Source organism: Lactuca sativa, chromosome 7 (assembly GCF_002870075.4).
Source record: "Lactuca sativa cultivar Salinas chromosome 7, Lsat_Salinas_v11, whole genome shotgun sequence".
Taxonomy (NCBI): domain Eukaryota; kingdom Viridiplantae; phylum Streptophyta; class Magnoliopsida; order Asterales; family Asteraceae; genus Lactuca; species Lactuca sativa.
The window spans coordinates 61,093,816-61,121,255 of record NC_056629.2 but is presented as its reverse complement, the minus strand read 5'-3'; the positions used below and the strand labels follow the sequence as shown (position 1 = coordinate 61,121,255).

The following is a 27,440-nucleotide window of genomic DNA, read 5'->3' as shown; positions in this document are numbered from 1 at the left end:
GTTATAGATGAAGTGATATGTTATTCCTTCAAGTTGCAAGTTATAAAAAAAGTGATGATTTTTTTTAATTTATAAAATTTATATGGAGAAAGTGATGAGTTTTTTTTTTTTTTTTTTTTTTTTTTTTTTTTTTTTTTTAATTTTAATTTTCCAGGTTATAGAAAATAATAAATTATTGTATAAATATATAAAAACAAAAACGTTTAAGTTAATTTAATAAAAAAAAGGCTATATTAAAATAAAAACTATTGTTGATGGAATAAAAATTAAATATCTTTATTAAACTGTTTCGAATAAAAAAAGAAAAAGAAAAAAACAACTTGGGTGAATAGTGATGAGCAACCACCGTATTGTGTTTCGTAGACAAAACAGAAAGAGTTGTCCCTATGGTTTGAGGTAATTTATATGTTTGGTTTCTAACTTATTTTTTTAACTCAGAAGGTCCCTACTGTTTTTTTTTGTTTCGTTCTTGGTCCTTACTGTTTGCTTTTATTGCGCGCTTGGTCCCTGTCTTACCTAAAAAGACTATTATTTGAATAGAAGAAATTGTGAGGTTGGTAAGGTAAGGTGAGATGGTAGGGTTAGGGGTGTGTTTATTTAAATAATTTAAAAAATCAAGGGAAAAATAATCTTTTTAGATAAGACAGGGAGCAAATGCATAACAAAAACAAACAGCAGGGACCTTCCGAATTAAAAAAATAAGTTAGGAACCAAACACGCAAATTACACTAAACCTTAGGGACCGTTTGTGTAATTTACTCAAATAGAAAACATTTTACCTCTTAAAAACAATCTCCACCTTAGAAACAAGAGCAACCATCATAAGGTGTGAAGTCACACCGGAGAATTGTTGTTAGGCTAAACGGAGTGGGGGTGTCAAACCCACTCGCTATGCTCGCCATCGATCCAGGAACACCTCCCCTAGCTCTCGCCAGGGGGGTCGCTACCCATGCCTCGTTACAGATTTGGCGAGAAGAGAGAGAAGGTGATGGAGGAATTTGATTGGTAAAAAATCCCCCAAATCTCCTTCACAAAACCCCACAGAGTCATCTTCATCCAGGTAATCCCAAATTTCAATTACTCAACACTTCGATTACACTTTAATTTGATAGTTTTTGCATGTGGGAAATCATGAACCTTCAGGTGAAGCTTGCTTTAACAATGGCAGCCGGGGGATTTAGGGTTTTCAGAAAACGATCAATTGGCACCTCGTTCATCTTCACCAAGAATCAATAACTCGAGGTAATTTCATGTGGTGCTGGGACCAGTTGGAAAACGAGTGTGATGGTGTAGCTGCGGGATTTAGAATTTTTCAGAAAAAAAAAGAGAAACGCGGGATTTAGAATTTTCAGAAAAAAAAAAGAGAAACATGAAGCTCTAGTCGGTGTGTGAGGCTACCATGATATCAATGGTGAAGGTGAATGAAGATTGAGAATTAAAAGGAGAAAGAAAAAGAGAAAGTTTTGTGTGTATCTGTTGAGACGAAGAGCACGGATGGAGAAGATGGGTCTTGATAGCTTGAGGATTGTTGTAACATCCCGAAATTCAGGTAAAGCTAATTAACCCTTCTCCTTTTCCCAAGTTGTCAAGTTAAGTCCCTTAAGTAAAATGTTAGGCTTGTGAGTACGCTACGCGTACTCGGGCGCTTAATTTGGACGCAGACTCGCCTGGGTATGCTGGGCGTACCCAGGGTTACGCTGGGCGTACCCAGGGTTACGCTGGGCGTAGCAAGCCCAGGTGTAAACCCTAATTTGGGTCTTGTGCACTATAAAAAGAATGCTATGGCCTTGACCTAGGAATGTCAACGGGGCGGGTTCGGGGTGGGGCATGGTTTCCCAAACCCGAACCCGATTTCTACATATGTACCCAAACCCGACTCGATACCCGACGGGTTTCTTATCGGGGTGCCCCGTCGAGGTTGAAACTTTCCCCAAACCCGACCCTAAACCCGAAACCCGATAATTACCTGAAAACCCGAAATATGGCAGAAAAAAAAGAAGGAAAAACTATAAATACATAATGATAAATTAAGACGTTGCATAGGCTTAAAATACCAAATAAGTTCTTAAATCATTTAACCAAATAGAAATTACTAATAGTCTAATATTGTAACATCAACCAACCAACCAAAATACCCAAGTACATAACATGAAAAACTAATTCATCACAATAATACATTACCAATTAACATTAAAACAAAGTTACAAACTCAAAATCAAACAAAATCATCCAAACTTGTTGTCCCGCTTTCTTTAGTGTTTTCCTAAACAATATTAAACAAACTCAAAAATCAAACAAAATCATGGAAACTATATAAAATTAATATTTTTAGAAGTGTCGTTTTACCTCTTCCATATCATAATCAAATTCAACAGAACGACAATATGCCTCAGTCTCTTCAGAACAAGTTGCTGTATAAAATTAATATTATTAATATGCAAAAAAAATCACAATTTCATATAATTAATATAAAATAGTATACTACCTCGAATTTCATTCAACAACCAACTTTGAGCACACATTAAAGTCTCCAATGTCTTTGGATGAAGTCGACTACGATGAGGACTTACTAATCTTCCACTAGTGCTGAAAGTTGATTCCGAGGCAACAGTGGAAACAGGAATAGCTAATATATCTTTAGCTATCCTTTGTAGTGTCGGGTACTTAACCCATTTGTTTTCCACCATGCCAACAAATCAAGTTCCATATCTTTAGGCAACAATTTCTCCTTCAAGTAGTTATCCAACTCATTCATACCTCCTGATTCATCATCATCTCTAGTAATAGAAGCAATATCTGATAAGAGCTTTTTGAATCCAACACGATGACCAGAAGAGATACTAGAACCAAATGAAGATGAACCAGGAACTGAACCACCATAAACACCTAATGTTTAGTATAAAAATGTTAATAATTTAAGATAATGTTCTATTTATTATACAAACAATAAGAAGAATATAATACTTTCACTCTTCCTTTTTTTAGATGCATTACTTGACTCGTACTCTTGAAACAAAGTTTGGACAAACGCCTCCAAATTTTGAAATTCAATCTTTGCCTTTTCTTCTCCATAAAGCACAGGCAAAAGTAACTCCACAAACTTTAACTTGTATTGTGGATCTAAAACCGCTGTCATTCCCATTATCCCATGAATTACAGACCAATACTTATTGAACTTAGAAACCATTTGGTCAGCCATCATCTTAATCTCCTCAATAGGAGATTTCGTCCACTCACGCAAAGAATACCCAATCTCACATATCAAAGGAAAGAAAACATTAGCTGTAGGATACTTTGAACCAGAGAACATAACAGTCACCTCATAAAAAAGCTGTAATCTTTCACAAATCTCACTAGCCAACTCCCAATCCTGTTCTGTAGGAAAACATGTATACTTCGGGTCTCTTGTCTTTACCCGATCGAAAACCTCTTTGTAGCTTATAGTAACACTCAACATCAAGAATGTAGAGTTCCATCGTGTCTTGCAGTCAAGTATCAACTTCTTTGAGTATGGTATTCCCAACTGTTCTGTTGCTATCACAAAATTTTGCTCCCTCGTTGGTGATGCAGACCAAAATGCAACACTCTCTCTGATTCTCTCAATCTCAAATTTAATGAGAGATAAGCCATCTTGGACAATAAGATTGAGAAAATGTACGCAGCAACGCATATGAAACAAATCACCATTCATCATTAGTGATTTTAGAGGAAGTTTCTCTAATAATATCCTGATAATTGCATCATTTGTGGTGCAATTATCCACAATAAGAGTTGACACTTTGCTATCAAGATTCCAATCACACAAAGTAACATAAAGTATGTCGGAAAGAACATCAGATGTATGCGGACAAGGCACGTAAATAAACCTGTTTAAGAATATATAAATATATATGTTAATATTAACATATAAATAATAAGTACGTATAAATTGTAGTTAAATAAGTATAACCATAATTCTGCTTTTCAAGTTCCAGTTTTGATCTACAAAATGTGCTGTCATTGCCATACACCTTTTTTTGATGATTAGATGTCCACATATCAGTAGTAACTGCAATTCTTCTTTTGTTCTTTCCTAACAAACTCATAGTTTTATCCCTTTCGTAATCATAAATTCTTTTGATGTCGTCCTTGATGGTGTTTCGACAAGGAACCTTAAACAAAGGTTGAAGACGTCCCACAAACTTCCTAAATCCATGATGCTCTACAATTGAAAGTGGATACTCATGCACAATAATCATTTCAGCCAAATCCTTCCTAGAAGTATCAGCATTAAATGTATAATTTGAAACATGCGTTGTAGTACCATCTACTTTTTTTTCTTGCACCAAGATAGATTGACGAATATTTGTAAAAGGTTTGTGTACACAACGCTTATAATGTGCAAGTAAATGTTTTGTGCCATTCTTGCTATCTGCACCCAACACTTTAGAGCAATATTTACATCTTGCTTTAACTTCACCATTCAATTTAAATTTTATAAAATGTTGCCATGCCGGTGAACGTGTTGCCCTTTTCGAACCAACAACTTCATCTCCATCTTCATCAAAAACTGTATCATTAATATTTGTTCCATCTTGTTGATCCACAGAATCAATATTTTGTTGATTAGAACCCGAACCCCCCACATCATGACTACTTGCAGTTGGAGCATGATTTTGACTGGCTGAATTCATATTTCCTGAAAAATAACAGTTTACCGATCAGGACATTATTCTTAACCACACAAATGCAAAAAACAGTTTTGTATTGATTTTAAATAGGTGCTAATTGCTTAAACAATACATTGAAGACAAGATCAAATATAAATTATTTTAGATATAATCAAAGTTAATTGTTTCTTCTGTCAAATGATTGTTCAAAATGTTATTAGATAGAATCATAAACATGTATAAGCTCAATTACCACAAAATTAGATTGTAAATGATTGTTTACAGATTCTAAAGGTTCAAAACGTTATTCATAGATTCTAAATAAGAAATTGATTTCAAGAATCTAAATTACCACAGGGAACGAAAGATATAGGGTCACAAGGAACAAAATTAACATACAGGGTCACAGGAAACGAAAGATGAAGAGAAAGAAAGATTACCTATGATCGATTTCAAGAATCGAAATTACCACAAACAGATTTCAAGAATCGAAATTACCACAAACAGATTTCAAGAATCGAAATTACCACAAACAGAATTCAAGAATCGAAATTACCACAAACAGAATTCAAGAATCGAAATTACCACAAACAAGTTGTGATCGATTACCTATGATCAATTTCAAGAAAAATGAAGAGAAAGAAAGATGCGATCGATTACCTGTGATTGTTTCTTGTGCGTGACTGTGTGGCGTCGATCGAAGAGAAAGAAATTCGATTTGTGGGTTGCGTATCCGTCTGTCACTGAGTCGCTGGTCGCACTATCGTCTATCGCAGGCTCGTAGCTTGCGATTTGATTTCAGTTAATTTGGAATGTCGACAGTCAGCTGTAACCTAGAAGACGAAGAGAAGGCTGAGAAGTGTAAACGAGTTTTGTTAGGGTTAGTCTTCTAGGGGCTGAAGTGTAATATTAATATATATATATATATATATATATATATATATATATATATATATATGGGGCGGGTCGGGTCGGGGCAGACACAACCCACTCCCTGACCCGAACCCGGAAAAAAAATACCCGATAAGAACCCAATACCCGGTCCGATACCCGATAGTATTGACCCGGCCCGACCCGAAAACTTAGGGAATCAGGTTTCCCCATCGGGTTTGGGTTTTTTTTTTCCATCCCTACCTTGACCTCAGCCACCATTCCAGAGAGTGAAACCCTAATAGAGAGTCCTCCTTCGTTTCTAGCTAGTGTGTTGGTGTTGTAAGCTTCAAAGTGTCATTTCAAGGTGGTGGAAGAGAAGAAGATGCCATTTTGGAAGCTAGAAGTTTGTGGACAAGAGTAGATCCGAGCTTTTCAGAGGTTGGAGCTTCTTCCTGAGGTAAAAAACTCAGAACTTGCCTTGTCATTTGTGTTGTGTGCTTCTTGGACCAATTTCTAGGGTTTTTGGTCCCAAGATGGAGACTTTATGAGCAAAAGGTCTCCATTGGCCTAGATCTATCATATTTCAGGACTAAAAGAGATGTATGTTCATAAAAATGCAATCTTGGACGTGGATATTGAGCCTATAATGAGATCTAGACCTTTTGAGTAGGAAGGAAAAGTGTTAGAGGGTATAGGGACCTTTACAACCATGCAAAGGCTTAAAGGTTCCGAATTTATGGAATAAGAGGTCTAGAAAGAGTCAGATTTGTAAGTTGAATGAGTGTCTTAACCGTTTAAGACCAAAAAGCAAGGAAAGACTGAAACTGAGACTTACACTGGGCGTAACTCTCAGTACGCGCAGCGTAAGGGGTTGGGACCCCGATTGTGACTCGCCGGCGTACGCCCCGCGTACAGAGAAGGTACGCTCCGCGTATTGCCTTTTGTTGACTTTTACGGTTTTGGTCAACTGTTGGACTTTTGGGTCAAGGAGGGGTAAAATGGTCTTTTACCCTTCTGTGGAATTTGTAGAGTGGATTAATCTAGCCTTAGAGAGCCATTATTTATTTGAGAGTATTGTTATGTGTTTAGGCGGTGGCTAGACTAGTGTGTTCGAGTGCGAGACGATCCGATATATCCGAGGTGAGTCTTCTCACTATACTGTACCTGGAAGGGTACCTATGTGTGACCAGAAGGTCTTATATGCTATGAGATAGATGTGCTATATGTTGATTTGTGATATGTATGTGTTATGTATGATAAGGACCGGAAGGTCAAGATGATATGGACCGGAAGGTCAGGAGGTACGGACCGAAAGGTCTACCGGAATTCGGGACGGAAGTCCCCTGAGACACTTGGACCGGAAGGTTCCACAGAGTTATGGCCTGGAAAGACGTATGTGTTGTATGTGGTATTTTAAGGAACTCACTAAGCATTTATGCTTACAGTGTTGTGTTATGTGTTTCAGGTACCAGTGAGGATCGCGGGAAGACGCCGACTTAATCAGTACACACACATGAGGAGTTTTACATATTATGATCTTGAGATGTGATGTTATGGATTGTTATGTGATACAATGACATTTTTATAACAATTATGAATGAAAGTGTGTTTTTAAAATGTGAAAAATTATTTTGAAATTTACGTCGTTACATTTGTTTAATTTGTGATGGTAAAAAGTAGAAAAGAAACACTATGTGTAATATTAAAAAAATGTTTGTTTAATAAAATAAAATAATAAGATTAAATTAGAAAAAGAAAATAAAATGTTAGGAGTGTTACCACTCCTTACCAAATGTTAACATTGGGTGCTAAATTGAAAAAAATGAGGTGTCATTCAAAAAATGACGTGGCAAGGTGTTAGAAGTGTTACCCTCCCCCCTTAAGCTTATTGTTGTAAAAACACTTCCCACATGATAGAATAGTTTACAGGTAAAAGAAAAGGACATGCCATAATAATATTAAAACTTATGGATATGGATAATAAGTGTCTCCCTCGAAAAAGACTTCTTCTTGTGGAACAATGCCAACGACCTTGACATGTATGTCATATATAGTTTCCCATTGCACGTTGCGTTTCTTGAATTTTATTAACAGACTTAAGCAGTGCAAAATTCAGGTCAGAAATCTCAATATGCTCGAGTGTCGAGATGTTTCCTATTTCTAGTGGGATTCCCTTGAAATTATTACAACTTCTCACCTCCAGTTTCCTGAGCTGGGGGAAGTTGAAGGTAGAGACTTAAGCAACGTTTGATCTCCATCAGCTAAACCGAGCCTGGAAATGGTATGCAGGTTGAATAATACAGGAAAGCTTTCATGGGAAACCAGTGCGATGACCCTTTCACTCCATAAATACCTCAGATTCTTTATATTACCCATATTACATGGTGAATACAATGAATCTTGATACTTTCCTTTAACAATATGAGAGTTTGAAGCCTCAAGAGAGTGGCCTCTGAGAATGAGACCTCACAGTAGCTTAACCAAACTGCTAAGTAATCGTAAATGAATTAATATTGGTATGTCGCTGAAATCAGATATTCTAATATTTAGCAGATCCAACACCCTAAGAAGCAAAAAGGAAGGAACCCATCTTCTACTCACATAATCCAATGCTCGAATGCTAGGAAAACACAAAACTGATCTTGTGGGTGCGATAAAACCATGTGAATAAATCTCAGATAGAAGTTTATAATCTGTGAAGAGACGCTGTTGTTTCTCTCTACCAGATCGATCTGGCATACCTAGTTTGTAGTAGAACTTCTCTTCAGCAGCTTTTATCAAGCATAGCTCCCTCAAAAGATCATGCAGACGACATGATTTGATTCCACCATCAGACCTTCTATTGACAACAATCAACAGGTTAAGGGAGCAATCAAGGACATTAGAATGACCTTAATTTAATAGTGAAGATCTGATTGATCTTGAGGAGGGCAGAGGATATGAAGTTTTTTCCCACTAACCCATCGAATCTTTTCGATTTTTGAACATCGTCAATCTCCTTGAGGTAGGCAGAGGAGATGAACTTATCAATGGCATTTTCAGCCTCGTGTACCCCATTTATAAGTCTTCGACTCTTCGTTCCAGTTTTCCATATCTTCGGCCTCATGTAGTTGTTCTTCTTCGGTGTTCATGTTGTTAAGACCGGATCCAATCAGGTCCTTGAGCGTCTTATAAAGCAATTCGATTTCAGGCTTTTTTGCTTTGATTAATTCGTTGCTGCTAATCAATTTATTACTGTCATCGTAAAGTAACTGCTCCAAGTTCTCCATGAACACATACAGATCCGTGGTTGTCATCTCTCAGTTCTCAAGTTAACTCTACTGGAAAAAGAAAGAAAAAAAGATTGAGCTAACTAAGCTAAGTGGAGACTTGGTTGATTTCAATCACGTTGGGAGCGTAGGGACGGTGGTCGCATTTCTTCCGAATGATGGTCAACTTTTATTTATTTATTCTTCTTAATTTTTGAGTAATTATATGTTAGGTCCATAAATTACACGAATCGTCCTTATTTATTTATTCATCGTGCACATGCGAGAAAGCGTGTTTAGTCCTTATTTTTTAAAATTAATCTGGACCGTCCCTCGTTTGCGTAAAACTTGCACTTTTCGTCTCTGATATGCGTTTTTGTTGTGCATCTAGTCCATGACAAATCTAAAATGACCATAATGTCCCCTGTCTATTTCTTTTCCAATTAATTTAATATTATTATTATTATTATTTTTAATTAAAAAAAGAATATGGCCTTACCTTTTTAAAACTCTTAATTTAATCTCTCTCTCTCTCTCTCTCTCTCTCTCTCTCTCTCTCTCTCTCTCTCTCGATACCATCACCGAGAATATTCACCACTACTCCCCCCCCCCCCCCCCCCCCCATTCACTTACCCAACCCATCTATTGTGACATCCCCATTTTCACGATCAGAAAAGACCGATTTTGTTTATGCTTTATAAAAATCAGAGTACTTTTTTTCATAAAAATGTTGCGGAATTTGTTTCCAGAAAACACAATAAATACATTATCAAAACATTTTCGAAGAAACGTATTTTATTCATTTTAAAACGTTTGGGATGTCATCGTCAATACAGAAACATAAGCATAAACAGAACTTACATTCATTTACACTAGTGATCTATATCTCCTTAATCTCTCAGTGTAATGTCACTTCATATCGACACCTGTGATATAAATAAACTGAATGGATCAGGTTGGGAAACCTGGTGAGTACATAGGGATTTCAGTCTCACAATGTTATATCATATATATAATTTAGAACTCACAAAACATACAATTTCACCATGTATGTGTAAGCAACTCTTATCCCACCTCGTCGATCCTCACAACGAGACTATCCATACTCTCAAACCTAAGATTATCCGTTTTACCTAATCCATACTACCGGATTAGAATGAACGACTTTACCTAATCCATACTCTCGGACTAGGGATGAATGTCTAATCCATACTCTCGGATTAATGACAAAGAATTATAACTAATCCATACTCTCGGACTAGGGACGAATAACTATGTCTTAATCTATACTCCCGGACTAAGGACGGATGACTATGTCTTAATCCATACTCTCAGACTAAGGACAATTGACTATGTCTTAATCCATACCCTCGAATTAATGACAATTGACTATGTCCAATCTATACTCTCGGACTAGGGACAATGACTGTGTCTAGTCCATGCTCCCGGATAAATGACATATACTAAAGTTCTATTCTCTGAGTATAACTCACTTGTACTCGTAAGAAAATATTACTCAATATTCCTCATAATTAATTTAGGTCTACTCTTTATCCTAAATTATCATATATAATCAGGTATGTTCTTTAACATGTATTTCAGGCAACATCAATTAACTCGCACATAAACATATAATTAATACTTCAATCAATACTTGTATTAAAATCATGTTCATGAAAGGGACTATGCACTCATTTGAAAGGTGGTGACTCAGCACTCGGACAGCGCTTCGATACTCTCAAAACAATTTTTCCTTCGATAAAACCTAATATCAATATCACTAGGGTTTAGTCTAACGATAAACGCGACAAATTAATAGTCTGATTATTATTACTGTTATATAAGCGTTAAACGGTACTTATATAACTCATAATAATAGCCAAAATAATTATTTTAAGGACCTAATAACATTACTATAATGAAACATAAGCTATACTAAAGATAGGTTAGGCGTATCTCACTTACAACGGGTTTTCTCGAAAACCGGGCTTCGCTGGAGCAGCGTTCCCGAGCCGAAAGGCTCTTTTCTCGGGATTCCGGGAGCTTCGGGGCTTTCTTCGGGTGCTAGGGGGTTTACCTAGGCTTTTAGGGGGGGTTAGGGAGCTTAGAGAGAGAGTATAGAGAGAGAAAGAAGAGGGTTGAGGGGTGAGGAAATGAGGGAACCTGGCACCTCTATTTATAGGGGTGCTGACTGATGGACTCGCCAAGTAGGAGGACCTACTCGCCGAGTTGGGGCATGTGGCATCCTTCTGGTGGTGCCATGTCACCCCCTATCGCGTATCAGCCTTCAAATTTATAAAAATCATAACTCTCGCATACGAGCTCCGTTTTCGACGTTCTTTTTTTCAACGCGTAGGTAAAATCAATATCTACAACTTTCATTTAGATTCCGTCGGCTAGTTCTCGACCGATCTTAAATTTAACAGTAGGAGGCATTTAGACTGTTAAATGACCGCGAAGAATTCGTAACTCCTTCATACGGACTCCGTTTTCGTCTATCTTTTTACCATTGAGTTCCTATTAATGAGATCTTCAACTCTCATTTAAGTCGTGTAAGCCAAAAACCGCTCAAACTAAAATTCGAGTTTCGGGACGTGCACTGCTAAGCCGAATCTTAGAAAAATCATAACTTCCTCATACAAAGTTAGATTTGGGCGTTTTTTTTGTATGTTCTCGATTTAACATATACTACAACTTTCATTTAGATTGCTAAGGCTAAAACTCGCTCCATCGTAAATTTACTATTTACGCTTCCCGGTGTCGTGCCGGTTTTGCCGTAAAACTTCGATGGGTCATAACTTCTTCGTTATAACTCGGATTTCAACGTTTTTTATATGTACAGAAATCTTGATACATATTCTACAACTTGGTTAAGATTATTTATTATAAATAATATTTTTCCGAAAAGTCGTTTTCGACACTTATTGCCTCTAAATTGACTAGCCCGGATCTACGGGCGTTACATCTATCCACTTTAGTGTGTTACTGGTCGGAGAGTATAAGATGCACAAAACATATAAACACACACATACACACACACACACTAACTTGATGATATTGGAAAAGAAGACCAAGAACTCGCCGATCACCCCTACCACCACTTACCACAACATATCCATAAGAAATTGTCAGTCCACTAAAAACCATTGGCCACCGCTGCTCCATCACTGCCTCTCACCTACTACTATTTGTCTCCTTCTTTTACCATCTAAACTCCTCGGATGATCTACCCTCTTTTTGAAGATTAAATCTGAGTGGTAAGGTAGAAGGTGGGAGAGGAGAAGAAAATCGGAGTGCAAAATCGATACCCTCTAGTCTGAATAATTAGAGGCGGCTAGGGTTTAGTCATCTTCGATTTGCATGCTAAGTGCAGATCTGTAACCCAACGCAGTCGCCAGAGACCTCTCGACCACCACCGACTACTCCTGATTTATCCACCAAACCATCCGACGAGCACGATAACCAATGATTTCTAAAACTAACTTCCGACGGCCAAACAAGAGGTCTCATCACCGCCTTGATTGTTTCCAACCAAACTCCCACCTCCTTCTCATTCGTTTTTCCCCACGATTGCACCCTATATCTAACTGTTTAGAAGAAATCAAAGCAATATCTAACTTATTAGGCTTCAAATCAGAAGAAATCGAATTTGCATTAGAAGTTTTTTTTTTTCCATACGAGAGGTTCTTCTACATATTCATACGAAGATATAATTAGATTTTTGTTTTTTTATTTATGTATATGTGTTAGTTTATGTAAGCAATTTTTGGATTTGATTTCATAAATGGATTTGATGTCTTGAATGGAGTTTTGTGTTAAAATTTTTTCTGGATTAGAACATGGATTCTGTTTTCTCTGGTGACAGATTTAGCGGTGGTGGTAGCCGGAGGTTAGTGGTGGTGGTGGTGGTCAGGGCTAATGGTGGTTGTGGTGGTCGGAGGTGATTATTCGATAGCCAAATACCATGAAATTAATAACTAATTTTCTTAATGGATTTAACTAGATAAATTTTTAAAAAATAAATAAGGACAAAACGGTCTTTTTATGTCACGAGGGATGAAATGTGCAAGTTTTAAACAAACGAGGGACGATCCGAGTTAATTTTTGAAAATAGGGACTAAACACGCTTTCTGATATGTGCACGAGGGACGATTGGTGTAATTTACCCTAATGTTTTTGTTTCACATTTCCCTTGGTCCATATAACATCCAAAAATTTAAGACAAAAAATTTCATTTTTAATTAAGTTATTATAAAACTAATAGTATAAAAACATCCATCATGTCATCCCATATCAAAACCAGTGTGTCAATAATCAAACATGTCATAATGAAATAATATCATATTATAATCCGAAAGATATCATGTGCGAAAAATCATAGTGTGATGCGCTCCGATCATGCCGACTCCTTTCCTTTTGAAGAAGAAGTACCTGAAACCGAAACTGAAAACTGTAAGCACGAAGCTTAGTGAGTTTCCCCTATCATACCACATACCATACATATAACATATTGTCAGGCATACCAGGGTGCCCGACCTACCCCTGTCAGGCATATCTGGGTGCCCGACCTACCCTGTTGAGCATACATGGGTGCTCAACCTACCGAGTGTCAGACATACCAGGGTGCCCGACCTACCCCTTGTCAGGCATATCTGTGTGCCCGACCTACCCTCCAGTATATTTTAACTGGTTATGGGGACAATTTCACTCTTACCACTACCACATAATACCATATTATAACATACTCATATTGTCAGGCATACCGGGGTGCCCGACATACCCCTGTCAGGCATATCTAGGTGCCCGACCTACCCTGCCAAGCATATCTGGGTGCTCGACCTACCCTCCGGTTTATCTCAACCGGCTACGGGGTCTAACCTACCCCTACACTATCACATAATAACATAACATACTGGCACATAATCATAACAGATAGTGGCACACCAGACGATTATCATACAGATAATCATCTATTACATACTCCTATTAGTGGGTCGGCCTTGGTGCCTTAGACTCACTGCTACAGGAAGGTAACTCACCTCCCACTGCTGAAGTCCCGCGGACAAAACCCTAGTTGCTGAATGACAGATTCCCGAACTGTCAACATCAAAACAACACCCAATTAATAATTGGGTTCTAACACATAACCATAAGTCCATGCTTGGGGTAAAAGACTACTTTACTCCTATCTTAGCTTGATTCAAACCCAAGGCCCAATCCAAGGGCCCAAAAGTCCAACTATGAACCAAAGCCCAATATATGGCCTAATTTTCCAAATTGGGCCCAAACCTCTACATGGTCTTACCCTAAGACCCAACCATTTATTCCAGTCCAAACATTTGGCATTCCAATGGTCCAACATCTCATAATCATCAAGGCCCAGTTATGACCCATCTATGGCCCAAACCCCTCACATGGGCCTTATCCCAAAGCCCATCCAAATATTCTAGTCCATATACTTGTTCTTGGATGGCCCATCAATAGCCCAATCACCAAAGCCCAATTGAAAGGCCCAAATCAAGGCCCAAGCAAAATTAGGGGTTTCACATAAAATGACGATTAGGGTTAAGTGTTCCTACTTAACCCATTAAGGACTTAATCTATTAAATCCATCACTCTATTAGTTCAAACATATAATGTGGTCAAGATTAATTCATAATTCCAGTGGTCAAAACATGCGGGTCCCGACAATTCCAAATTAACATATCCAAAATTAGGGTTTTCTAAACCCTAATTAGGGTTTCCAACCTAATCGCGATCCAATTAGTTCATTTGTTAAGCTTTTAGGTTAATTAGTTGCTAATTAAGTCGGGAACCACCCACTACCACCTCGGGTAGTAGTGGTCAATGGCGACTTAAGGCGGTGGCCACCACCTCGCGGTGGTGGTGGTTATGATTCTAAACCAAAACATGTTCAAACATCTAAACTAGCAATCCAATCACACAATGCACACCGCCACCCAACATGGCGGCTGGTGGCGACAGCCACCACCTCACGGTGGTGGTGTTGGGTTTCCTTCGGGTTTTCTAGCCATTCAATACATTATACATCATAATATCCCAAATAACACACACACACACCCAATATAACACACACACGCTTTGCCCAGAACAAGAACAAAGCCACCCACCTGGTGGCGTACGACGACGACGACGATACGAACGGCCGCTGGAGCGGCGACGACGGTCATTGCTGGGATGTAGCAACATGAGAATGGGGGAGGGGAACGAACGGAGACCACCACAAACAACAACAATGCTATCCACCGGCGTTTGCGACAGCTTCGTCTTCAACGGACGAGAAGAAGAAAAATACGGCGACTCGCGGCTGCGCACAACATCACCGGCAGCAGGGGTTGTTGGGATGGCGTCCGACGGTGAGGTTGTAGGCGGAGGAATGACGGATCTTCGTCTTCATTGGCAGTCAACGATGACGGGAGTGGCGATGGTGGCATCTTGGTGACTCACCGGCTTCAACAGGCGAAGATGCAGCGACCGGTGGTGGGGGTCATAAGGTTGGCGACTGAAGGTTAAGGTAGGGTTAGGGTTATGAGAGCATGTATGACGGGTTATATACTTCCGTCCAATGATCAAACTTCAGCCATGTTAAAATTTTTAGTCCCTCCTCCTTTCATTCTTTTCAACTTAAGTCCTAATAATTACCATGCAGCCCCTGTCTTCATAAATATTTACAAACTGAATCCGAATTTTACCTTTTAGCCCCAGCCTCTAAAAATCCTTTCATAACAAGTCCAATATTTTACTAAACACCCCATGACTTCTGAAAATCTTTACAAAATAACTCCCATAATTACATTTTAACCCCCGAAAATCCAAATTATATTATTTGGCTTCCCAAAACCAACACCCCGCTAAACATTATGGACTTTAGGACTACTGTTCATTTATTAATCTTTATCTACTTATTTATTTAATAAACGAGATGTTATAGTCCAACTATCCAAAATGTTACAAGGATAGTCCCTGTTTGAAACTAAAGTATCATGTTTGGTCCCTGACATTTGACGTCTCTTTCCCATTTAACATCCCTCATATGTTAGAAAGAGTGCATATGATTGAAACAAATTAAAAAAAATATTAAAATGTGGACGTGATAAAATCACTATGTTGATTTAATAAACATAATTAAAATTAGTTTATGAATAAACATGAAGAACCTTCAACTAATTGATGAATACTTATTTGAAAAAGAATTATACTTTCAATGGATTTGAGGATGATGAAGTCATATTGTGACCATTCTCACTTCCTATAATGGGGCCTTAGTGAAAATATTGATTTAGTGATAATCTTGATGGATAGATTACACACATCATGATACTTGTATTTGTTGAGAGAACTTGTGAGCATATGAAATAAAGAATCAATGATCTCTTCTCAAACGTACACCCCTCTTATATGTGTGTTTAAGTTACACCTTAAGGAAAGTTTAGAACCACACGGATTTAATGCCTCATATCCATCATACAATACGTAATTAATCTTAGGAACCCAATATGACATTATAAAAAATAATATGATACACAACATAATTGTACCCACACATAAACTTATTAACAAAATAGTATGAAAGCCACAATAACGTTTTATTTTCCAATATTCTTCCATTTGGCCCAAGTCGCTATTTGTATGTATGTTTTTCTTATTTATTTGGCCAAGTCAATTTCATCTCGTTTCGTACTAACACCAAAAACAGAAAAGTACAACCTAACACACAATTTTCAACACGAGACCTCCACCTGATCATACTTTGGTATCTCATAGGATGCTTACGATTAATTTAAACCAAATGAATTTAGAGTTAAGCTGCAATGCAATACATTTGTCTATATAGAAAGTAAGTGTGTATAAGTTATCAATATAAACAAATTGCATATTTTGGAGAAACAATAATCTAAGTATTTAAATAATTAAAATTAAAATTTCTAATAAATCACTATGTTACAATTACATTATAGCGTTTCATATAAAAAATATTTATTTTAAATATATGAATATTAAAAAAAAAATTCTAAAATACCATCTGATTTAATGTTATTTTACTCAAAATTTCGGTAAATTTTCAACATCGTTTAGAATCTTATTAATAAATTAATGTATGTATTTAAGTATTTATTTAAATTATAATTTTATTTATCATAAGATAAAGAAAAAATATGATGCATTTGTTGATAAAAGTTGAAAATTTAATAATAACTGAACATTAACTTTAAGTCTAGCATAGGTATAAAAAAAATTTTAGAATAGTTTTTGGGACTTGCACAATTTCAACATGTGACGATTTAGTAATATATATACTTTTTATTTTATTCATTTTGGCGTTACGCTACATTTCATTCATAAATGTATTTTTAATAATTTTTGGAAACATGGAATAATCTGTTAGAGATTCTAATTTACCTATTTCATGTTAGTCAAATGAGTATCACCCTATATTGTAAAATAGAATAGGATTGAAGGTGAGAATTAGAATAGGATTGGAGGTGAACTCTCAAGCATTTATATATTTTGATATTAGGGGTGTCAAATCGGGCCATCGTGTCGTGTTTTTGTCTGAGACACTACAACACGACAAGGTTTTATGTAACACGAACACAAACATGACACGATACGATCTTATGTTTTTTTGAACTAACACAAAAACGACAAACACGACACGACACGACAAAGATAACATGAAATAACAATTAATGTATTTAATTAATATTTATTCATACATAACACGAAAAACACGACAAAAAATGTTAAATCGTGTCAATTTCATGTCAAATTTTGAACACGAACACGACACGACGTCGTGTTTTTTACACCTGACACGAACACGACATGAACACGAATTCCAATTTCAATTTCGTTTCGTGTCGTGTATTTTTGTCGTGTCGTGTCATCAATTGTCACCCCTATTTGATACTGTTTGGAATATCACATGTCTAAATCATAAAAAATAATTATTTGAAGAAAAAACTAATTGTCGAAATAAAAATATTTGCCGCCCACCGCATTGCACGGATATCCCATTACTCTCTTTCTCTCTCTCTCTCTCTCTCTCTCTCTCCTTAGACTGTTTTTTTTTCAGCATTTTGACTATTTACAATTTTTTTTGTCGTCTTTTAACTGTCGTATCTCTCTCATATATATTTATTGGCTACAAGTTAGCTTCAGAATGACCTTAATTGGCTTAGTGGTACCGAAAATTTTGGTATCTCTATGATATTAGTTGAGTTATACACACCTTCAAACTTGACCTGTGACGAAGTTAGAAATTTTGATATGAGGATACAAACATTGTTCATATATTCTATGTAGTTATCATATCTTGGGCATTAAAAAACATGTTACAATCTTTTTAGCTGTGGATACAATAACATAGTGCATGTTTACAAATACTTTTTTTTATATATATAAAACAATTTTTTTTGGAAATGTTGTAGTACCCCCAACGCCCCATATAACTCCGCCACTGCTTGGCCTGGTTGTGCTGAAAATTTTGGTATTGGTATTGAAATACCAGTACCGGCACCGTTATCGTTACCTACAATTCAGTTCACGATTCGGTATCATCATTTTGACCAATTCGATTTTTGGTACCATCCGTTTGGTACCGAACTCACCCGACTATATTATAAATATTTCCTCATCAAGTTCAATATTGATAGTTTCTATTTGTATTACATAAACATAAATACACAAAATATTACAACATTTATATGCATGAGAAAAGAATAACTGTCATTTGGGATGATTATTTACAAGCCATAATGATAATCATAATCATTAATTATTACAATCGCTGATATACATTCTTCATTCTTGATCAGTTTCATGCGGGTTGTTCTACTTGTCTGTTTTTCCACACGATTGGAGCTACCAACATCCACACTACAAACATACAAACATAAAATCATTTCACAAAAAATTGGTTTTTGGCCATTTATCAAAAAGTAAAAAGTGTGTATATTGGAAGTTAGAAAACTCACAGTAAACGCAGACAGCTAGCCACTCATTTACTATTCTGACCCAAGTACTCGTCCAACCAACATCGATAGTCCACCTGCATTTATAGAGGGCAATTTAGTAAATTCAGACAATGAACGTAATTAAAATTTCAAAGATCTTGTCCTAGAGCTTACTTTTTCATGGGGTGGTGATAATTCCAGCCTGTCAACAACATTGCAAAATACATTGCTCCCGTGGCAAACACAAGGTGGAAGAAACCGAAACCATATGGCACTGCGTCTTCATCTTGTGTTTCATCCTTTTTGAACTGCATATTTTATATTACAAAAATAATATTATTAAATTTTTAATAAAGGTGGTATATATTTTATTACACTTACCTGAAAGCATTTAGAATCAATTCCAGTTGAAAATGTCGCGATAACGATTGCAAGTACAGCAACAACAAAGCTCTGATAATTAATAAATAAAAAGTGAGTCAAGAAACATTATATCTATATTTCGTGTACTATATATATAATATATATAATCTACTTTTCATACAAATCAATTTTAGACCAATATTTTCTAATTCACTCATTTGACCCGATATCCATAAAATAAATTCAAAATTCAGGGGCTTACTATGATGGTTAGCCAGTCTCTAGAGGCTTCAGATTTCCTAAGACATTTATCATCTGGCGGTTCACTGTAGGCACAAAGACGTGGTCAAGTTGTAAGCAACAAGACTGCAAAACAACGTTACAATTTGTTACACAGGACATGACATGACATGATACACTATACAAAAAAACTTAAAAAAATTATGAGCATGTCATTATCCCATTTGACAATTTTGTTTCGTATCGTGTCATGTGTAACACGACCTAAAAGTGAATTGTACCTTCTGATGGCAGACCAACATAGGAACACGACATAAAGGCCCATAAAACCTGGAGTTAAGAATCCGGCGCTGATCTATTTAACATAAATATATATACAATCAATATGACATGACACTGTGATGAATGGAAATATTTGAATGATTAAAATTACTTTTGGGTGAAGAGAGACGCTTGTCATAAGTTGTAGCAGTACGAGTGTCCATGTGATGAAGAAAATGTTGAGTAAGCAGCTCGGTTGTGGCGTGTACCAAATGTACATCAAAATGATTCCTAGAATCGATACGATGTATGCGACAGTTGCAAGCAACATGGAATGGATGTGACTGGACAAGATCAGTTACTTTGTGTTATTTCTTTTTAACTTAATGGACTTAATGAATTTTTTTTTACTTAATAAAGAAAGTCAGAGAATTTTTTACCATCTGACGGCATATTTTTCGGAGAGACAACAATCATTGAGCCATGTAATGAAACTAATTATACTTATTAGTTGAATTAGTAAAAAGACCCTACAAATATAGAAATAGGCAACATGGTTTAAAAGTTGTCTTATTTTCATAAAAGTCATTAAATGACAAAAGATACAATGGGTAAAAGAAGTTAATTAATACCCTGCACCAAAATGTGCTACATCTCCTGCCAAAAAAAATTTAACATGTCAAAATAATGCTAATAAGGAAATTCTTGAACGATAATTAAAAGTATAATGCTATTACTAACCATATATTAAAATCATTTGTGTAGGAAGAAAAAATGGCAACACAATTAGGGCAATCATGAGGAAAATTTTAGCAGACCACCAACCAGAATGCCATAATTCTTTTCGTACATGTAACTTTGAGGTACCAGCGGTTGAAAGAAACATTGTTAAATAAAATATCTAATATTATATATTATTAAGGCTTTTACCAAAAAATAGAAATGAGATATAAAAAGATAAGAAAAAAAAAACATTGAAATAGTTAGTTTCTATATAAATAAATGAGATATAAAAGGATACAAAACATCCCATGCTCACTCTCAAAACTCCTTCTGTGCCTAAACAATCTTTACCACCTTGACAACTTTTCAATCCTATAACAAATAAATAAAAACAAAATTCAAAACATTTTCAATTAAAATTTAAAAGTAATATAAACATTAATTTTTTATATCATATATAAATCTTACTCTTCATTTCGGTCAATGCGCTAGGTCCATAATCACGAACAGCCCACGCGAGCAAATTCGCTAAAAGAAACATGAGACTGTATACGTATCTTGCCATCCACGGATTGGATCCATGGCGGAATTGGGTCAACCAAGAACCCGTTAACAACTTTGCATATCGATTGCTAATACTATTTGATGTTGATGTCTCCTCCATTCCAAGTTCTAGTCTTGATATTATCATTACACGATGCGAATAGACCTACTGAAATTACTCCACCGGATCCCTTCTCATCTATAATTACCAGTATATCAAAATATTTCCTACGTTAATTTGGTCGATGTATTTAAAAAAAAAAAATCAATTATTTAGGTTTAGAAGTAGATTCGAGGGTGTGCTTGTTAGCCTTTAGAAAAATTTAATCTGAATATTGATATTTTGGATTTAGTAAAATTAAGGCTATGTGACTAAATACACGTCGAGACAAAGTTTTGTGACTTTTTTTTTCTCTGTTTGTAACTTACATAGATGGAAAATGATTATGAATCTTTATATCCTTCTTTTTGTTGTTATGACCACGAATCAATACAAATGTTGCATACGATTCCACTAAGCAATTCTCGATTACAACGATCGATACGTGGATTGGATCTCTACATTTTTTCTAACCTAACTTCAAAGTGACCTCTCTTTTCAAGAGTCAAGGAATGTATATTTATATTGATATATTAGTGATACTAATTAAAAAAAAAAAAAGATAAATTAGTACATATATTCTTGTTAGACATTTTATACATTTTAATCGATGCTATGTATTCTTCACTTTAAGGATACAAATCCAACAAAATAAGCATAAGCAAAAACCGTTCTTTATCTTTTATTCATTTATGTATTTAGCTTTGTCGTTATTTCTAATTTAGCAAAAGAAGATAAAATGCGTTATGGACAGAAATATACATGCATAATATCAACTTTAGGAATCTTTTACCTAATTACGTGTACGTTTATATTCCGTTTATGTCCACTAATGTCATAACTCATAAATGAATAAAGTTGATAATAATAGTGATTTGTGAAACGTCAACAATCAAATATAACACGAAATATAAAATAGGAGCATAATATTTATACTATTGGTTTAAATATCTAACGAGTAATTCCTAAAGTTAATTTTATAATTATATGTGTAACATCAGCTACTACAAAATTAAAAAATGGTGTAATTAAGGTACAAAAGTGTGATGCAATTGTATTTGTTCATTCTTTTCGTGCCCCTTAAACTACCAGGCGTAAAAATACTTTACACGCAATAAGCATTTGTACTGTACAAATGGCAGACGGACGTGATTTTGTAACCCCACTATGAAGGCGATGATTACGACGCCAGGATCACGAGGAATCCATTGTAATGCAGAAATCAGACTAAAAGCAATTGGTGATAAAACAGAGGAGGATAATCGAACACATTCAACAAAATGACTAGAAATAAGATGATAATCGAAAGCATTACAACAAGGAGCAATATTGAAACTTTAAAATCGACTGATCTGTAGTCTCCAGATCTTATGAACATAAAAAAACAGAGCTTAAATCACACAGAGGGTTAACTATTAACTATTAAGCATATACTTATATACCAACGGTTTGATTTAATCAGATTAAAGTAATTATGAAAACATACCTGATGTGAAAGGAGCTGAAAAAATGTAAGAACTGCGATCGATAAGATTATATTGTAATCCGTGAAAGGAAGTTTTTCGGGTTTTCTTCGGAAGCAAGGTTTGAGAGAGAGAAAGAGAGAGAATCCACCGCTCCACCGGAACACCACCACCACCACCTACACAAGTCCGGAAGCTTTTTACAAGGAGAGAGAGAGAAGAAATCCTGCTTTTGAGTTATTTTAATGTGCTCTTTTTCTCTTTTCTTTTCAATCTTTTCATACCTAATACATACATATACATATACCTATATATATAGATATATTTATACACAGGGAGAGATTGCTTTAGGAGGAGGAGAGGGTTAGTTTTGGTATTTGACTTTCTTTTCCCGCCGAATGGCTGTTTGATACGTCGTAGCTAAAAAAAAGAGAGGAATTACTAGGTAAAATGAAATTCCAACAACATACTTTAAAAATTACATATAATTCAACCAAATCGTACATATAATAAATAAAGAAAAAGTAAAAAATAATCATTTTTGTTATTTTTAAGGCACCTCCAATTCAATGATTAAACTCATAAAGATTTTTTTTCTTTCTAATCTTTTGGTTAACCTTTTCAAAACAGTTTTTTCTTATATAATTTATCATCTTTTTAAACATGTCACTTTATATTAAAAATCTAGCACAACCCAAATGATAAATGATAGGGTGACCGTTCAGGACTAATCGTTCTATGAGTCCTAATTTTTTGTTGTGCTATATGTATCTTAATATATAATTGTTAGTTTATTTAAAGAAAAAAGTAAGATAAATTATAGGAAACCAGAATGAGCCAACTTTAAAAGCGTGAATATGATAGATTAGTGCAAGAACAAATAAGCAATAACATATATACAATTATCGTTGTTCATAAAGAAGGTGGGTAAGTGCAACCAAAATGGGGAAAATGAAATCACCGAATTGTAAACTAACCACCAATTAAGCAATGAAGTAACTATAAGACAATTTAGTCGATTATGTCTTCTCAATTTTTAAGTTTTAACAATTAGAGTCTCAAAACATATAAATTTTGTTAACTATTCTTGTCACTATAACACTAATAACACTAATAGAGATAAGTTTTTGAAAATTGAAATTATTAAATAATTACTTAAAAGTAACCGTTATCACAAGAAATAGTGAATGGTTGGACTACATAAAAGATATTACACAAGAATGATCTTGATACAATTTTTTTAGAATAAAAAAGAAAACCAGTTTCCATGAATTACTTATTACCAATTGGAAAGAAAACACACAACACAACAACCAAACCAATGATTTTTTTTATCTTGATACTATTATTAATAATTTTGTATATAAAATGCTATAAGAAGTATTTTTCTTTAAATTAATGACTTTTGAGAATTGCTTGGCTATATTTGTTTCTTCAAGGGACCTTTTTTATTTCCTCTCATCAGGACCCAAAAGTATGTTTAGACTGTCCTATTAAAATAAAATAAATATATTAGAATATAAACATTTAAAAAAAAGTTTTAAAAGTACGATTTATATTTTGTATTTATCTCATTGCATAACATTTGATGTTGGAAGCATATCCATATAAGAAATTGTCGAACAATGTACTTTGGTTTAATAAGTTAATATCATTTGTTAGGCTCAACAACATCGTAAAATATATGCCAAATCCAAAGCTTGTGAGAAGCAATAACTTCCAACATAATTGTTGGCATGATATGAGACTATTAGACTTCGTTTCCATAGAGTTGATCTCCATTGTAATACTTTGTAATGTCTATTGAAAAGTCTTTGTTACTTTGTGCATAATCATTACAGAGGATCAGTGCATATAAGTTTAAAATCTAACAAATTTCGGTAAATGACAGGAATTTGGAATTCTTGCATTTGCAGTAAGGATTTGGGATTGTGAAGTGAGAATCATTGGAATTATGTTCAATCGAACTGTTTCACAAGGTAAAGATGATAGACAAACTTAGTGTGCATACTTGGTGTATGGCATAACTAATGTCTAGAAGAACATAGTGTGCATAATTGGTGTATAGCATGACTATTGTTTGGATAAACATAGTGTGCATGCTTAGAGCATGGCATGACTAGTGTTTTTATTCAAGTATAAAGTTCATTAGTTGAAACAGTATACAATCAATAATGTGTAATCAATATGGTGATAAATAAAAAGGTGTTCTATTTATATTCATAAGTTCTAAGACCATATTGAATTCGATTATTCTTGTGTTTCACATTGCATGTTTTCACTTCCAGAACAACTAGGTCATTCTTCCTGAATGACTAAGTTATTCAAACCATCCACATTCGGTCATATGTTGGAAGTAGATATGAATCAAGACTGTCATGAAATTGGCTTGTAGATGTCTAAGATGTTGGACATAGCAAGAGTTGTTACAACACTCATGAGTGCTCATAAGTTCTGAGTATTGGATTAAACTCACGCTCATTTGAATCACTTCATGGATTTTATCACGAGTGATCATGAATAATATCTTATATTCTTCAAATCTAGAGATATGAGTTGGTTATACATTGATTGCACGGAAACTCATTGGTAACTCGATGTTATAAAATGTGCCTTTATGTATGATTCAACAAGTAGTAGAACAAGCATATGAGTCAAAGTTTATCCATTCCTTTTACCCTTAAAGGGATAAAAGCGATATATGTGGGCCCCTCGATGATTTAGTGATGACACCTCGAAGCGATATATGTGGGCCCCTCTTTGAAAACTTTTCTTACTTCCTCAGTTTGAGTCCAGATTTACCCGAAGGCGCATCCGAATCCCTCAAACCAAGGCTCTGATACCAACTTGTAACACCGAAAATTTCAAAACAATTTTTCATTTAAAAATAATCATTTAATTCTTAAAAACACTTTGCTTAAAATCTCATTCATAATCGAATTACAAAACATAACTCCATTTTCATTTGCATAATAAACCAGGATCCTCAAAACATGACTCTTTCTCTGGTGTGTACAATCGAGCCGGTGCCGTCCCGTGATCCTGAGAGAAACCTGAAACACATAACACAAAACATTGTAAGCACGAAGCTAGTGAGTTACCCAAAATACCACACATAACACATATTAGCCACTCGAGGCTATAACTCTGTGGGTCCGTGGACCCTACTCTGTGAACCTTCCAGTTCTAGCTTTGTGAACCTTCCGGTTCTAACTCTGTAAACATGCACAACATAAATCACATAGAAATAATGCGGTACAACACATAACATACACAACATACAAATACTCTGTCACATAACTCTGGTTACCTACTCAAGGTAAAGTATAGTGAGAAGACTCACCTGGAAATCAGAAAGCAATTATCTGCACATGCGAACCTCGGACTTGCCACCGCCTAACACATAAGGCAAATATCTCTAATTAGTACTCGAAGTCCCAACTCTAATTAACCGGCGATTACTCTTTCCCTCTCTAGTCAGGTAATGGGTAAAAGACCATTTTACCCCTCCCTGACCTCTATTACCTCTGTTGACCAAAACTCCTAAAGTCAACATAAGACAACTCAAGTCAACGGTCAACACTGACTAGACTCGGCGAGTACACAAGAGTGACTCAGCGAGTCCATGCGGGTTCTCTAAATCCTTTTTAAACCTCTTAGACACGATGAGTTCCCTCTCCACTCGTCGAGTCCCTTCATTAAACTGGTCCCCAAAACGCAATCCTACTCGACGAGTTGAGGCGTCAACTCGCCGAGTCTCCTCATTCCCCAATATAAAATACTCAAATTCTCATACCTGGATATCCGGATGTTACAATTCTCCCCCACTAGAATCAGACTTCACCCTCGAAGTCTCACTCTGGAAACAACTCCGGATGCTGCTCACGCATCTCGCGCTCCGGCTCCCAAGTAAGCTCTGACCCCTTCCGGTGTTGCCATTGGACCTGCACCAGAGGCACCTCTTTGTTCCTTAGTACCTTGATCTTTCGATCCCGAATAGCTACCGGTCTCTCAACGTAGTTCAGGCCCACATCCACCTGAATATCCTCTAATGGCATTACTGCCGACTCCTCGGCTATACACTTTCGCAGATGCGACACATGGAAAGTGTCATGGATCTGACCTAGCTCTGCAGGTAGCTCCAACCGGTAGGCTACCCTGCCTACCCTCGCGATCACCCGAAAAGGACCGATATATCGGGGCCCCAGCTTGCCCCTCTTCCTGAATCGGATCACTCCTTTCAAAGGAGAGACCTTCAGGAGTACAAAGTCACCGACCAAAAATTCGAGCTCGGACCGACGCCTGTCCACATAACTCTTCTGGCGACTCTGAGCGGTCAACAACCTCTGCCTGACCTGCTGTATCTGCTATGACGTCTGAAGCACGATCTCTGTACTTCCCATCACACGTTGCTCTACCTCTCCCCCACAGATGGGGTCCGATACTCCCTTCCCAATAACAGCTCAAAGGGTGGCATACTGATGCACTAATGATGGCTGTTGTTGTAGGAAAACTCTGCCAAGGGCAAATACGGGCCACAATCCCCCCCCCCCCCCCCGAAATCTAATACACATGCCCGAAACATATCCTCGAGCATCTGAATCGTTCTCTCGCTCTGAAGTGTCCGTAGGCATCACCATGGTAAACTCTAGCTCATTTCTCATATTCATCTTCGATACCGAGCACCAGGTCAGCTTTTGGCCCCATAGCTGAACCCCCAAAGGTCACACATAACATGATCCAAAACATCTCACTAACTTCCTCCCCGTGACCACTATCACGGCCCAGTGACACACAAGTCACGAAATTCCCTTTTTCCTCATAAAAAAATACAATCCAATCGAATATCGACTCAGCTCTAACCTCTGGCGTCTGTTGCGCATATTCTCCCGCGCGCCTCGCTGACCCTCCCGGCAGAGACGGAGACCCCAGTCTCGCCCCGGTTTAACCACTAGGCTCCAAAAACTCAACACTAGGGCTACTCAAGCCTAAAACTCTTC

General features: G+C 36.3%; 2 protein-coding genes across 2 annotated transcripts; both read right to left on the bottom strand.

Annotated features, from left to right (window-relative positions):
* Positions 1 to 2,215: 2,215 nt before the first annotated feature.
* LOC111883764 (zinc finger BED domain-containing protein RICESLEEPER 2-like) lies at positions 2,216 to 8,628 on the bottom strand. The gene is made up of 7 exons (XM_052765705.1): positions 8,483 to 8,628; positions 8,183 to 8,361; positions 3,922 to 4,678; positions 2,995 to 3,866; positions 2,665 to 2,886; positions 2,347 to 2,411; positions 2,216 to 2,263 (listed from the first exon to the last, which is right to left on the bottom strand). Exons 1-7 carry the CDS (start codon positions 8,626 to 8,628, stop codon positions 2,216 to 2,218), a joined length of 2,289 nt encoding a protein of 762 aa, XP_052621665.1.
* Positions 8,629 to 18,409: 9,781 nt separating this feature from the next.
* LOC111883901 (uncharacterized) lies at positions 18,410 to 22,735 on the bottom strand. Its single transcript, XM_023880231.3, has 13 exons — positions 22,464 to 22,735; positions 20,803 to 21,076; positions 20,633 to 20,706; positions 20,353 to 20,512; positions 20,244 to 20,268; positions 20,052 to 20,141; positions 19,784 to 19,955; positions 19,632 to 19,705; positions 19,373 to 19,436; positions 19,129 to 19,200; positions 18,922 to 19,055; positions 18,769 to 18,842; positions 18,410 to 18,670 (listed from the first exon to the last, which is right to left on the bottom strand). Exons 2-13 carry the CDS (start codon positions 21,023 to 21,025, stop codon positions 18,612 to 18,614), a joined length of 1,221 nt encoding a protein of 406 aa, XP_023735999.1. The 5' UTR covers positions 21,026 to 21,076; positions 22,464 to 22,735; the 3' UTR covers positions 18,410 to 18,611.
* Positions 22,736 to 27,440: the final 4,705 nt, after the last annotated feature.